This window comes from Betta splendens, chromosome 4 (genome assembly GCF_900634795.4).
Source record: "Betta splendens chromosome 4, fBetSpl5.4, whole genome shotgun sequence".
Lineage (NCBI taxonomy): Eukaryota > Metazoa > Chordata > Actinopteri > Anabantiformes > Osphronemidae > Betta > Betta splendens.
The window spans coordinates 5,535,237-5,547,806 of NC_040884.2; the positions used below are offsets into that span (position 1 = coordinate 5,535,237).

The 12,570-nt window shown below is 49.0% G+C and overlaps 1 protein-coding gene across 4 annotated transcripts in view; it reads right to left on the reverse strand.

Moving 5' to 3' along the window:
* Positions 1-57: 57 nt before the first annotated feature.
* The window catches only part of nek7 (NIMA-related kinase 7), a 71,660-nt gene continuing 59,147 nt past the window's right edge, over positions 58-12,570 (reverse strand). For all 4 annotated transcript variants that reach the window (XM_055507957.1, XM_029145562.3, XM_029145563.3 and 1 more), the window contains one exon: positions 58-490. In XM_055507957.1, coding sequence (XP_055363932.1) covers positions 299-490 — 192 coding nt within the window. In that variant the 3' untranslated portion in view covers positions 58-298. The remainder of the gene's footprint in view (positions 491-12,570) is intronic.

Sequence of the window (12,570 nt, forward strand, 5' to 3'; positions counted from 1 at the left end):
CTTTTGCTCAAGTGTAAAAACCACTGGCTCACGCACACTTCAGAGCTTTTAGCTTTAATGGCTGTGTTTGATAGATTAGTAAATAGGGACTGTTTCTCTCTTTATTTCTGAAATTATTGTACCATTTGATGTCATTGACTAGGCATTACCACTATTAATGTGGCTCATTTCTGATGCATTTTGCTCTGAAACGTCACTTTATGACAAGGGCTGTGTGAGACTGGAGGCTCCCTGCTGTGCAGCCTCTTGGAGCTCCTCGCTCCTCTTGGTCATGGCTGACTCCTCCCTGTGCTGCGGCTTACGGGCCTACAGACGCTGGACCATGTAGGCAAAACGCACAAGCAGCTAGCAGCGCGGCATCCAGGACCAGAACGCAGCCGGTCCCGGTCTGAAGCTTTGTTCTCGCCTTCTCCCTTTGTTCAGAGAGAGTAAAAACATGTGGCCACTGGCTCCAGAAGTGAATTTCTTCATTTTCTGCTGTTGCGTCTGTCTGAAATACATTTATACGGGATGTTAGATCTCTTCAAAGTCATTGATCGTGCTCGCGTGTTTGATCACTGTGCTCGTGCCTTAAAGCTCAAAATGGTTTACTTCTGTTTACATACACAAGAAAATAAAGGATAAAAGAGAAAGGAGAGAAGAAGAGGGTCTCTCCTGGGAGAGAGACTGTAACACAGAGTGGTGGGCTGATGTGAAATGGGATGAAATGTCTTTTTCATGCAAGAAGCCTATAAGAGATTACTATGAGCAAACGCAGTGAAGTGGAGACTGTAACTTAACCCATACATTAGACCCTGGATGATATAAATATGTCATGAGGAACTTACAGGGTTTGGTAACAGGACCGTCTAAATATGGATTTCCTACTAGAACAGACTGTAGTTTCTTGTAATCAGGAAGTGCCTCATCAACAAGAAGCATTGTGTTTCTGCAATTGAAATAAAAATGTTCTCAGGGTGTGACAGCACAAATCACACACATCGTACATGTGAACGGAGCACAACGCGCTCAGCGAGTTGCTTCTCTGCAAAACGGCAGCACAGCGGACAATTACTGGGCAGTGGTTAGAAACCAGACACTGCTGCCTCTCCTGAAGAAAGTATGATGCAACAAGGATGTGCTTTTCTAAATATTTATAACTCCATGCTGTATCCTAATATATTAACTTTATTTACTCTGATAAATATAAATATAAATATACATTTTTATATTATCTTAATGCATTTTTGTGAAAGGAGTAAATATATTAGGCGATTACAGAAATTTTTATTTTAGCTTTTGAGGAAAACAATACGCTGTGGTTGGCATTTAACCTAAACCTTGACCTCCAGGACTCCCTGGGTATCCTGCTTTTTCTATTATTGCTTTAATTTAGGACCAACAATGGCCAAAACATGTAAAACTACTAACATCACCATCAACTTTCCACATACTGGTAACTGGCTAATCAACAGCCTGATGGTGAACATTGTTGAATGCTGGGTAATGTCCATCAATCAATCAATCATTTCAGTGAGAATCAGGGTAGCTCATAAATGACTCTGTAGAAGGTGTTATACGCCTGTGGTGGTGGTGTGTACGAGTGTGTACGCTAGCTTGAAATAGCCACACATGCTAAGGGCCCGGATGAACAGCTGAGGGCCAGAACCTGGCCTTCGACTGATTCCCTACAGGGAGCTGAACGGAACTGAAGCACAGAAACACCTTTATTCAGTGTCGACTGATAAATGCTGTGCTCGGCGTAAATCACACAGCGAGTGCTTGTTGCATTCAGGGTTTTCACTGCTTCACATTCTAACCACAGACTATGAATAGAAGTCACAAGGCCTGAAAAAAAGGACTTAGTCACTGGCTGGAATTGTTAAACCAGTGCCTCCCGCTGCATGACCACACGTTTGGTGTGAGTCTTTTTTATTAATGACATTTAGTTGAATTCCCTGAAATCGGAGCAGAAGGCCCACGTGACTATTCTGGCTGGAAACCAGAAAACAGCAAACATTAATGATGCCGGCATGAGGCCACATCAGCAACCGGCTCCCTTTGATTTAATCAGCCACTTTAAACATTCTTGTGGCTTCTGACAGATTTTTAGCATTAAAGACTTGATACCTGAATAGCAAACCATAGTTAGCCTCCAAACTAGTTCAAATGAGTCCAGTCTTGAAAATCTGCATATGGAACTCTACCTTGTGCCTCCACAGGATACTTCTGGTATAGGATAGGAGTGTAAGGTCAAGCATGGAGGGGAATCACCAGGAGGAGGGTCTCGCTCTACTGCATGTCATGGACTGTAAAGCTCATGAGCAACCTCTATTCTGAAACAGCGGGAAAAGAAGATGAGGGTTTCAAAAAGAGAAACAGAAAGTGTGTGTTAAACTGCAGAAACTGTTCAACTCTGTGTGGCAGGTGCCTTGTGACTGCCTTTATAGCTGCAATCGCCCTTGTGTGTGTGTGTGTGTGTGTATTCTTGATTATCCATTTGTGTTGATAGGGCGGCGTTGAACACGGCCCTTGTGTTGATATGTCTTGTTGATTAAGTCACTCAGTCATTCTGCAGGGTCTGATCTGATCTGGCGCTAAAAATTAAAGGCTGCTACAGAACAATCTGTCCAATGTTCAGGCCACATTAATGTGTTAGAGTTGTGACACTGATAAGTGTGAAGACCAGTAAAACAACAGGTCTGCTGTTTCAGTGACATGCGCATTGTTCAGTACGTGATACTTGTACAGTACGAGGCTGGTGGCTCCGTGTATTTATGGAACCCAGCTCCTGGTTCACATCCGTCACAGAGCAACAAGGTGAAGGGAAACTAGGCAACGTCTTTCCTCCCACATGACAGACGTTCCTCAGTTCGCTTCAGGGGAAATACTGATCTTACCTCAGATTAGGTAAATTCCCCTGAATTCATATAAAACTTGCAAGAAGTGCAAAGTATCAGTCAAACTGTGATTCAGTATACAAAGTCAGAAAAGGTGAGAGTGTTCATAACCGGCAGGAACTGATCTAATAGAGTGACAGCAGGTGAATAAAGTCTCTATTTTAGGCGCTGGTGCTTATGTAGCGTGGTTGGAGGGGGCGTGGCCTGGCCCAGAAACCGTGTCACAGCTTCCCCAATTTCTTGTTGGTTTCAGCTTCTACAATCTTGGACTGTTGCTCAGACGTCCGATCCTCTGTTTCCCGTCTCACTTTGGCCCATGTTCATCCTTTCCTCCACCTCCTCCTCCCGTCGTTGCAAACATCAGAGGCTCCTTAAAGCCACGCAGTGACTGCAGCCCCTCCTCTGTGCAGTCACAGCTGTGACCACAGGGAGGGAGATAAAAATGGATGGCAGGCTGAGCACGCTCTGCAGCAACACGCATGCAACCCTTGCACCGTGCACTTTGTATGTGGGCTAAAGGTTTCACAGGCTGCCGTTTTGCAACCCACGTTCAGCGTCTGCGTGTTGATTCATTCAAAGGCGATTTTGACACTTTTAAAGGTGACTGTTTATCCAGAACACAGAGCCTGCTGCTAAAACGCTTCATTAGAAGTTTACTTCTGTCATTAATGACTCGTTACTATTTGAGCTTTACAGGGTTGGTTTTGGATGCAGTTACACTGAGGAGCAGCTGACAGGACATGTAGGCCGCTGATGGTGAGAATCATAAAATGATTCCCACAGATCCCAAAGACGCTTCTAACATCGTTTAAAGGCTCTACTAATTGAGCCGCATTAATGCACAGCAATAATCAGAAGTGGGCCTGAGTCCAGATCAATCCCCGGTTCTGACGTCGGTCCGTCCAGCTGCGTGGAGACGAACACCACACAGTTGCGTGTCTCTGAAGAACTGTGATAAGAACTGAGTCAGAGCCGCTCTACGCTTCCCCTTTGTGCTTCCTGCCCGTGCTCTTACACTGTGATGTCGCACATGATAACGCAAAAGAAGAAAAAACTCTAAACCCTTTCATTTCTTCTAATTACTCAACTCTGCGCGGTGAACTAGTTCCTCGTTTTACTCAATCACCAAAGTCTCCGCTTTCACAAGGCGCCGCTGCGGCGGTGATGCGACCCAGAACCACTGGAGGGCAGTGTGGCTTCACGTTCCGCCACCGCCTCGTTCCCCCTTTCTCCTGGCGTGATTTTTTTTTTTTTGGTAGTAGCCAAGTGGCTGAATGCATTTTCTACACACACACACACAAACACGTGTACACACACATACACGGCGGCTCAGTGTTGCGATTTGGACTCCTTTTGGTTCCTCTCTGCCGATGACTGACAGGTTCTTAACGAGAGCAGCCTGGAGCGTTTGCCCTCCAGACCTGTACATCAACCATCAACATACAACGCACGCACACATGCTCATGCACATGCACGCTCGCTCACATATTGATACACAAACATATACTGTATTAACCACACACACACACACACACACACGGCCGCAGCCTCTCTGCAGAAATCCTCTGTCCTATTTCCCAGGCTCAATCAGCGTCTCCGCGGCCGAGGCGGTGTTGACAGTCTCTGGGAGACGCTTCGGGTTTTAGCCGTGTTGTTATGTTTCTATGAAGCCGGCTTATCCAACGCACAAGGAATGTCAGCTGCGCCATTGTGCGGCGGGGTTCAATACAAACACATGCGGCACCGCACAATGCCACTCAGGGCTAACTGGCCCGTGTGTGTGTGTGTGTGTGTGTGTGTGTGTGTGGTTACCGCGAGGGCCGCATAGCTGAGGAGGTGAGGATGGAAACCCAGAGCAGCCCCCCCCCCCCTCTCTCTCACCTGTGTTCTCCCTCTTTTTTTTTCCCGGTGAAAAGAAACCCCAATTAAAATACCATGTGGATGGATACGATGAAGAAAGACATACCTCCTCCGTGACATTCTCTCCACCCCCCGCGCAGTGACAGATCTGGTGCACTCAAACCGGGGTGAGAAAACGCGCGGCGCCCCCACCGTCCTGCCGCCATTAAATGTTGATGTATAATATCAAAAATATATACACACACGGCGCGTAAAGGCGGATGTATAAATCAGAATCCACCTCAGATTCACCCCACATGCATAGAGCACATGTTTGTATGCGTTTGCCAGAGAGAGATTCCCACACGCCGGAGAAATACCTGATGCAGCAGGAGGTGGAGGATGCATCCATTTTTTACATTTACACAAACACACACATGCGGACGGATTCATGTCTTCCATGTATATCTCCCCCTCCTGCCCCGCTTCTCTATCTCCGCTCTCCTCTCCTCCTGACCCAACATCCGGCCCTCCCAGGAGATCCGGCTTTCTGGGCCTGTGCGTGCACACACACACACACACACACACACACACACACACACACACACACACACACACACACACACACACACACACACACACACACACACACACACACACACACACACACACACACATATACGTTCACAGGCTCCGTCTGCGTGTGGACGTGCGATGAACTGCCAGTCAATCCGGCTCAGCGCTCGCCGTCTCGTTGGGGGTCAGGGGCCGGAGATAAGCGTGTGTGTACAGAGAGACAGACACGGGGTCAAGGGGCCGGGCGAGAGAGCGGGACTCCTCTATTCATGCCTGCTAAATACTGTATGCTGCTGATATTTACCTACTTCAATATTACAAGGGAGCCCCCGAGGAGCGTGTGTGTGCATCGAGGAGGAGAAACTCCACATCTGTGGTGTCAGTCAGTGCACTGTACTGTAGGTGCCCGGCGCCCTGTTAAACTGCAGCGCCTGCTGAGGGGCCGCTGCGGGGACCTGGGGCGGCGGCAGCAACGCGGGGCCCTCGGCGAGGACGTCCAGACAGGCAGGAGGAGCGCCAGCCCCTCACAAAACACACCACGGCACGGATCCGGCGCCAACGGAGCCGGGCTTTGAGTGGCCATTTAGAAATCTGGACGGCAGTTCAGTGACCCAGCGCTAACGAGGCAGCTCGGCCCGGACTTTGAGGAGTAGCGCCTCTTATCTGGTGACCACACAGCGCCGGCTATCTGCTGACCGCGTTTGACCAGCGCTTCCAGCGAGTTTATGCTGCAGTTACAGAAAGCAGAGACTCGCTGGTGTGTGTGTGTGTGTGTGTGTGTGTGTGTGTGTGTGTGTGTGTGTGTGTGTGTAGCAAACTTTCTGGCCTCGGGATGGGATTTTTATTTCTGCTTTTAGACAAAGTGCAGAATGGGAGGGATCTTTTTGCAGCAGCTGAACAGTGCGTGTGTGTGTGTGTGTGTGCAGAAATGCAACCGATGGGAGGCAATAATACAATAACACAGTCGCTCCACTGTGCGTCCGCTCCCATTGGACAAATGGTGGACCGGTGGAGCGATGGTAGAGTGGACGCGTGATGGCCAAAGTGTCAGGGACTGGGGGACTCAACCGTTTAATGAGAATCTATGGCCCACACTGATAAAGGGCTTGACTGAGAGGCTGTGACAAGTCCTAATGCTCACATGTATAAATGATGTGGATGGGCAGAGGGGGGCGCTGGGGTGAGATGTGACTGGGTGAAATGAATCCTGGGAGAGCATGGGTGGCTTTTAGGAGCAGGCCAAAGAGTGGGAAAAAAACAAAGCCACACACGATCCACTCAGTGAACTGAGGGAGATAAACAAAGGACGCATCGGAAATTCATGTCATTTCACTGTAAAATGAGCCAAACATTAACGGAACACGCTGCTTTGGCATTTTGGAAAAGACCCTTATTGATTTCCTGGCAGAGCGCTGCGCTCATATCACTCTCCAGCTGTAACATTGCTACCAGCACCTCCACGTCTCCCTCGCCATCCCGTTACGGAGCATCTGAAGTCTTTAATCTGCGAAAAAAAACTGAAAAAATGACAATGACTTATGAAAAGAGTTCACTGGAGGATTTTTGTACGCATTAAATAAATATTACAGAAAGTGACTTTTAAAGTGACGGGAGACCCGGGCCAGCGTTTCAGTCCTGTGTGCTAAGCTAAGCAGCTGCTCGACACGGCTCCAAATTTAACAGATGTCACTTTTCCCCTCCGAAAGCCTCATATCTGTATTAAGCGCTCCACGTTTAGGTGCGTTCGCTGGTGCAGGAATGCAGATGGACGCGCATAAGAGCAGAAATGACGGTTTTATTTTGATTTGCGTCGATAAAAGCCACGCGTCGGTCCCCTGCGTGGCAGCTATTCAAATGGTTACACATACCCAACAACAGTCCCACGAGTGGGGCGCGCACACACACACACACACACACACACACTGAAACACAGTCTTTGTTATGTCGAGAGCGTTTGTCTCTGCGCGGTTCCAGCAGAGAGGGGTTAAAATCCGATTGAGTCGATATCACTGGAGAATAACACATTCAACGCGGCTGAGTGCTTGTGTACGCGAGTGTGTGCGAGTGTGCACAACACGGAGCCCTGGGACTTCCTCCCTATCCGTCTGCAGGCCTCAGTTGAAATAGAATTGAATAGTCTGAATCCTCAATGGTAAATGTTCACAAAGTCAATACCAACTGTTAAGTCTCCCCTGCATTGGGGTTAAGGGCATTACCATTTCTGAGACTTGAGGAAAACGCACATGCACGCACACACACACACACACACACACACACACACACACACACACACACACACACACACACACACACACACACACACACTAAAGGCAAACTCACCAGATGCCCCACGAGATGATAAAATATTTTCGAGTCTTTTTACAAAATGCTTCCCATACGTTCCGCTTAAAAATTCCCTTTAAGTGTCACACGCTCATTGACGGCTTGTTTTCATTTTTGTTCACTAATCTCTGAACAATGATCGTAGCGGGCGTTTTTAAAGTGACATCAGCGCCGGAGGGACGGCGCTTGCACAGATGTGACTAAGCACTAAATTCACTTCAAGAATGTTTAAGCACGCGGAGGCGAAGCGAGCCGGCATTAACATGAACAGCGCGGAGAAAGGCAGCGGCGTTTGACTCGGCTGGAGCTCGTTCCACAAACACCGGGTGGAGTCGTTTGGGTTAATTCATGCAGGATGCGACAGAATGGACATTTAAATGCAGGGCGGGAAAGGATGTCTCCACCTTCTTAGGACAGAAACCTACAGAATATATAAATAAGTCATTTCAGTTCTGCTATTGATTTTGTTTTCCTGCATAATATTGGCTTCTTGAATATTTTCGCGGCAGTGGTGGGAGAATCAAAATAGAAGGTGATCAACATGCAGCAAAAGTCCGTCATCCCCCGTCGCGCGGGAGCGGATGTGTTGTCGGAGCTAATGGAGGCGGGAGCTTTACGACGCAGGAGCGCGTGTCGTTGTGGGCTTTGCTTTACTGGCGGCCGGGGCCTTTTCGCGCCGCTTCTCCTCCGTGCAGGTGCACGTGCGCGTTGGTGGCGCCACGAGCGCGTGCTGCGGTTCAGCGGCGGGTCAGCGCGGCGCGAGGCGGCGCTCACGCGGGGCGCACGCGGCGCTTCCATCCGTTAGCGGGAGCAAATTTGCCGCGCAGTGTGGCGGCGGGCTTCACGAGCCGAGCGGCCCCTCATACGTCCTGCCGGTCATTAACCGCGGGCCGACGCGGACCTTTTACCGCGACGCGGCGTCTCATTGGAACCGCGCGCCATAAAACCGCAGGCTCTGTCACTCAGTGTCATTTAAACCGGGACTGATTGGAACCAACTCTGGCCTTTTGCTTTCCCACCTTCCTCCGCGCTCGCCTCATGAATAATGGATGAGGAAAAATGCAGGCTCGAGCTCTGATATTAATGGAGCTAAAAAACAGAAGGAGATCCATCCTTTGTGCTGCCAGCCATCGCATCTCTGTGCTGGAGCTGCCCAGTTGCTCCCTCGTTTTTTGTTTTTTTTTCACCTTCTCTTTCCCCATTTTTCATTTCCTGTCTCTGGCGCCGTGGGCCCAGATGAGATACCGCTCAGCTTCTCTTTCCCACCCAGAGACATTCACACCTCCCTCGTCTATTCGCAGCTGCCACTGCAGGACAAAGGCTGGACAGTGACTTTGAAATGAGAGGGGCAAACTTTCCAATTATTAAATAAAAAATAAAAAATAAATAAATAAATGGGAGCGAGGTGGGGAGGAGGAAGGGGAGGTGACTTGGCTGGAAATGCAAGGTCGCCATTGTCTGTGAGAGCGGCTCTGTGTCGTTCAAGGGCATCGCAGCCGCTTCCTCCTTTGTTTGCCCCGGTTCTGTCTTTCTTCCAGCCCTTCCATGATCTGTCAAATCTGGCCAGAGGAGCCCCCGGCCAAAGCGTGGCAGTCAAGGGCGAGGGCTTCTCTGCAGCTCGCGTTCCCACTCAGTTTCCTGCTCCGCGAAGCCTCGCTGTCGGCTCCAACTCCTTTAATTCCACCGAACCTCGGCTTCTTTTGCACTTTATGGCGCGGCTTCGTTGAGGAAACCAGAACAAAGCGGGCACTGGCTGACATTGTGCGCGTGGCACCGGGGGCTGGCACCGGCGAGGCCCGGCCCGGCCCGGCCGGCGCTGGCAGGGCCCGGCCCACCCTGGGAGGAGCTGCAGCCGGGCCAGAGGGCGCGGACGTGGGCAGAGCCTGGAACCCTCGTCTGTGCCAGAACGTCTGCACGTTCCACCACGGAACCACGGTCCCGGTCCGGAACGGAGGCCCGGCTTCAGACGGAGACCACATAGGAGCGCTCTATCTGACTTTATTATAACCCGGCCCCTTTTTAATAAAGAGCTGCCGGAACCCAAATCATTCTACAGTAACGTCAGCATTTGCTTAAAGGAAATTTGCTTTTTAAAACAGTTTCCCCTAAAGCTCTTGTGCAGCACACGGCCTGTGTGAAAACTTGTTTTTAAGTGTTTCACAGACACTGAGCCTGGAAAAAAAGCCCAGTTTATATAGCAATGCATAAAAGAAAGGGTGGGTTTACACCATTTTAAAGCTGTGGTCAGTGAATCCAATTACACTGTCTGTCACTCTATTAACATTTCATCAATATATTCATATGGTCTCACAGTCACTCACTTTTTCCGTGCACACACGTTGCACAGTTTTAAGTTTGCACAGCTTGTTAATGGGACTTGCAAGTTGGCAGCGCTGTTTTGCCGTCCATGTACTCCAAAGGCTCAAATAAAATAGATTTCTACCACGAAGCAATGTTTTGATCTTGGAAGTGAAGCAGAGTGTCAGTGAAATACCGCTAAAAAGGAGTACAGTTCAAAAAAGTTGAAAATTTAACTTTCTGCGCTCGCTTGGGTGAGCGTTTCAGCTAATTACGCACAAATCCCTCACGCTCACAGCTCCGATCCACCGGCACCGCTGTCTCGGCAGAGGACAAAGAAAACAAAGGAGACTGACAAACAAACAGTGAGTGAAAAAATATAAAAGGAAGGAAGCTTTCTTTCCATATAGCAGCTGAGCCGAGGCGACAGTGCTGTTTAATCAGTTGGTTTTTCCAGCGCCGTCAGCGTTCGCAGCCTCGGTGGCGCAGCCTCTGATCAGCGCTGGGAGAGGAACTCCCCGCCGAGCTGCTGCCGCCCCTGAACCACAGGTCAGTCCTTGGTGAGTAGGTTTCATTCTGCTGTCGCCTTCACAGTGCCATCTCCTTCTCTCATTAAGATCCAGCGCGTGTGTGTGTGTATTTATGGGCTCGTGCTTGTTTCTGTGTGTGTGTGTGGAGTAAATGCACCCCAGGACTAGCCTAAAGGGGATGTGGATTCCCGGCCTCCACTGAGATCCGGCAGCACAACTAGGATTTCTACCAGTGGGGGGGTGGGTGTGTGTGCGTGTGTGCGTGCGTGCGTGTGGATGTGTATTAGAGAGAGATGCAAGACGCATCAAGTGACTCGGTGCCTCGGGGTCAGACACACACACACGCAGAGAAGGCGCTGGTGCTTCGGCGGGTAAACAAGAGCAGGCTGTTAGATCTCATCAGCCTCATCACATGCTTTATTATGCTGATTTGGGAGTTTACTGTAACCTAATCAGGAGCGCGGGAGTCGCAGAGGGCGCGGCGTAAAGGTTAGGTGCACGGAGACGCGCCGACTTCCTCCGCCTCCGAGACCGCAACTTCGCTTCCTTCTTCTTTCCCCTTTTTTGATCAGCGCGGTCCCTGCTTTGCCACAACTCGGGGACGCAGCTCAAAGGTTGTGACCTTTGACCCTCGTTTCGAGGCGTCCTCCTCTTTTGGAGGTGAGGTGATTGACTCGCCGTGGACGCGGCACTTTGGATGGAAGTCAGGCCTCCGCCTGTCCCCGTATGCTAATGTTGGCCTTTAAACAAATCCACACAACACACTCCCAGTCTCATGTTTGTTCCCTTGCATAAATGCATATGATTCTCATTCCACGCCCAGCATCCACAACAATCCGACAGAGGAATGTTATAAAGTTCACGGTGTCGATTAATTTCAGGCACCTGAGCAGCATCTCTGTCTCCATCAGACCAGGCAGCACATCTAACAAGCACAATTAATAAACTGTCCGCTCGCATTCCTGTTCACGACTTCTTCTGCTTTAAAATAAAATGTCACTCAAAAAAAAAAAAAAAAAACAGGTTGTCAAAGTGAAGTGTGGCAAGTTTTAATTTGCATTTCCGTTGGTCCGTCCGTGTTCTCAGCTGTTCGGCAGCGGAGCATTTAACGAGGGTACGGGAGGAACACGCGGAGCTGTGGCAGATGAGCGCGTTAAACAACAAGTAGCAAACAAGCCGGCAGACTGTGGGGGGGGGGGGGGGGGGGGGGGTCACGCCGACACAGCAGCACACACGCAGATGTTAATTAAGAGCATCGGGTGGAAGCGTGGAAATGTCAGGCGTTCAGTCCACGGCCACAGTTTACAGTCACTTCATACGTCTGATGTGAAATCACAGGATGGTGGGGAAAAGATGCTGCTTATTTACTGCTGCATCTGATGTCACTCAATGTGCATTATTCTGCAGAATTCTAATAAGTTTCTCACAGTCTTAGAATTGATTTTTTAGATTTTTGCATTTGCTAATACAGATGTACATAATATTAATAATCAGGTGACTAGTGTATGTTAAGCTCAGTCCACAAGAAGAGATATGGACCAAACACACAAAATGGACAAAGACACAGGGAGACAAATCAGAGGTGAGAAAGTGGAGATGACGCGAAAAATAGAGAAGAACAGAACAGAGAAGATGGAGATTAACAGGAAAGTGACGGATGAAAGAGAGCAGGACGGATGACAACAAATCAGAAGACGACAAAACAGCGCATTCGAAAGGAGACGAAAGGAGAATCCAATCAAAGACAAAAGACAAGAAAACCAAAGAGGACGTGACACGAATCAGGACAAAAAGGATAAAGATGGAGGAGGTCACAGCAAGAACGTGAACCAAAGAACATGAGAAACAAGGATTCAGGCCTGAGAGGGACAAAAAAAAAAAAAAAAAAAACAGACGATAGAAAAAAATATAAACATGTGACAAAAGAGCTGGTGGGACAAAACGAGACAAAGGAAATGTTAAAGCAAAAGAAACTAAACCAGTAAAACGACGCCAGCGAAAGACAAAGACAAGCTAAACAGAGGGAGACAAGGAGAGATTGAAGAGGACATGACAGCAACAAGACAAAACAGGAAAAAAACAGCAACACGGGAAAAGATGAGAGA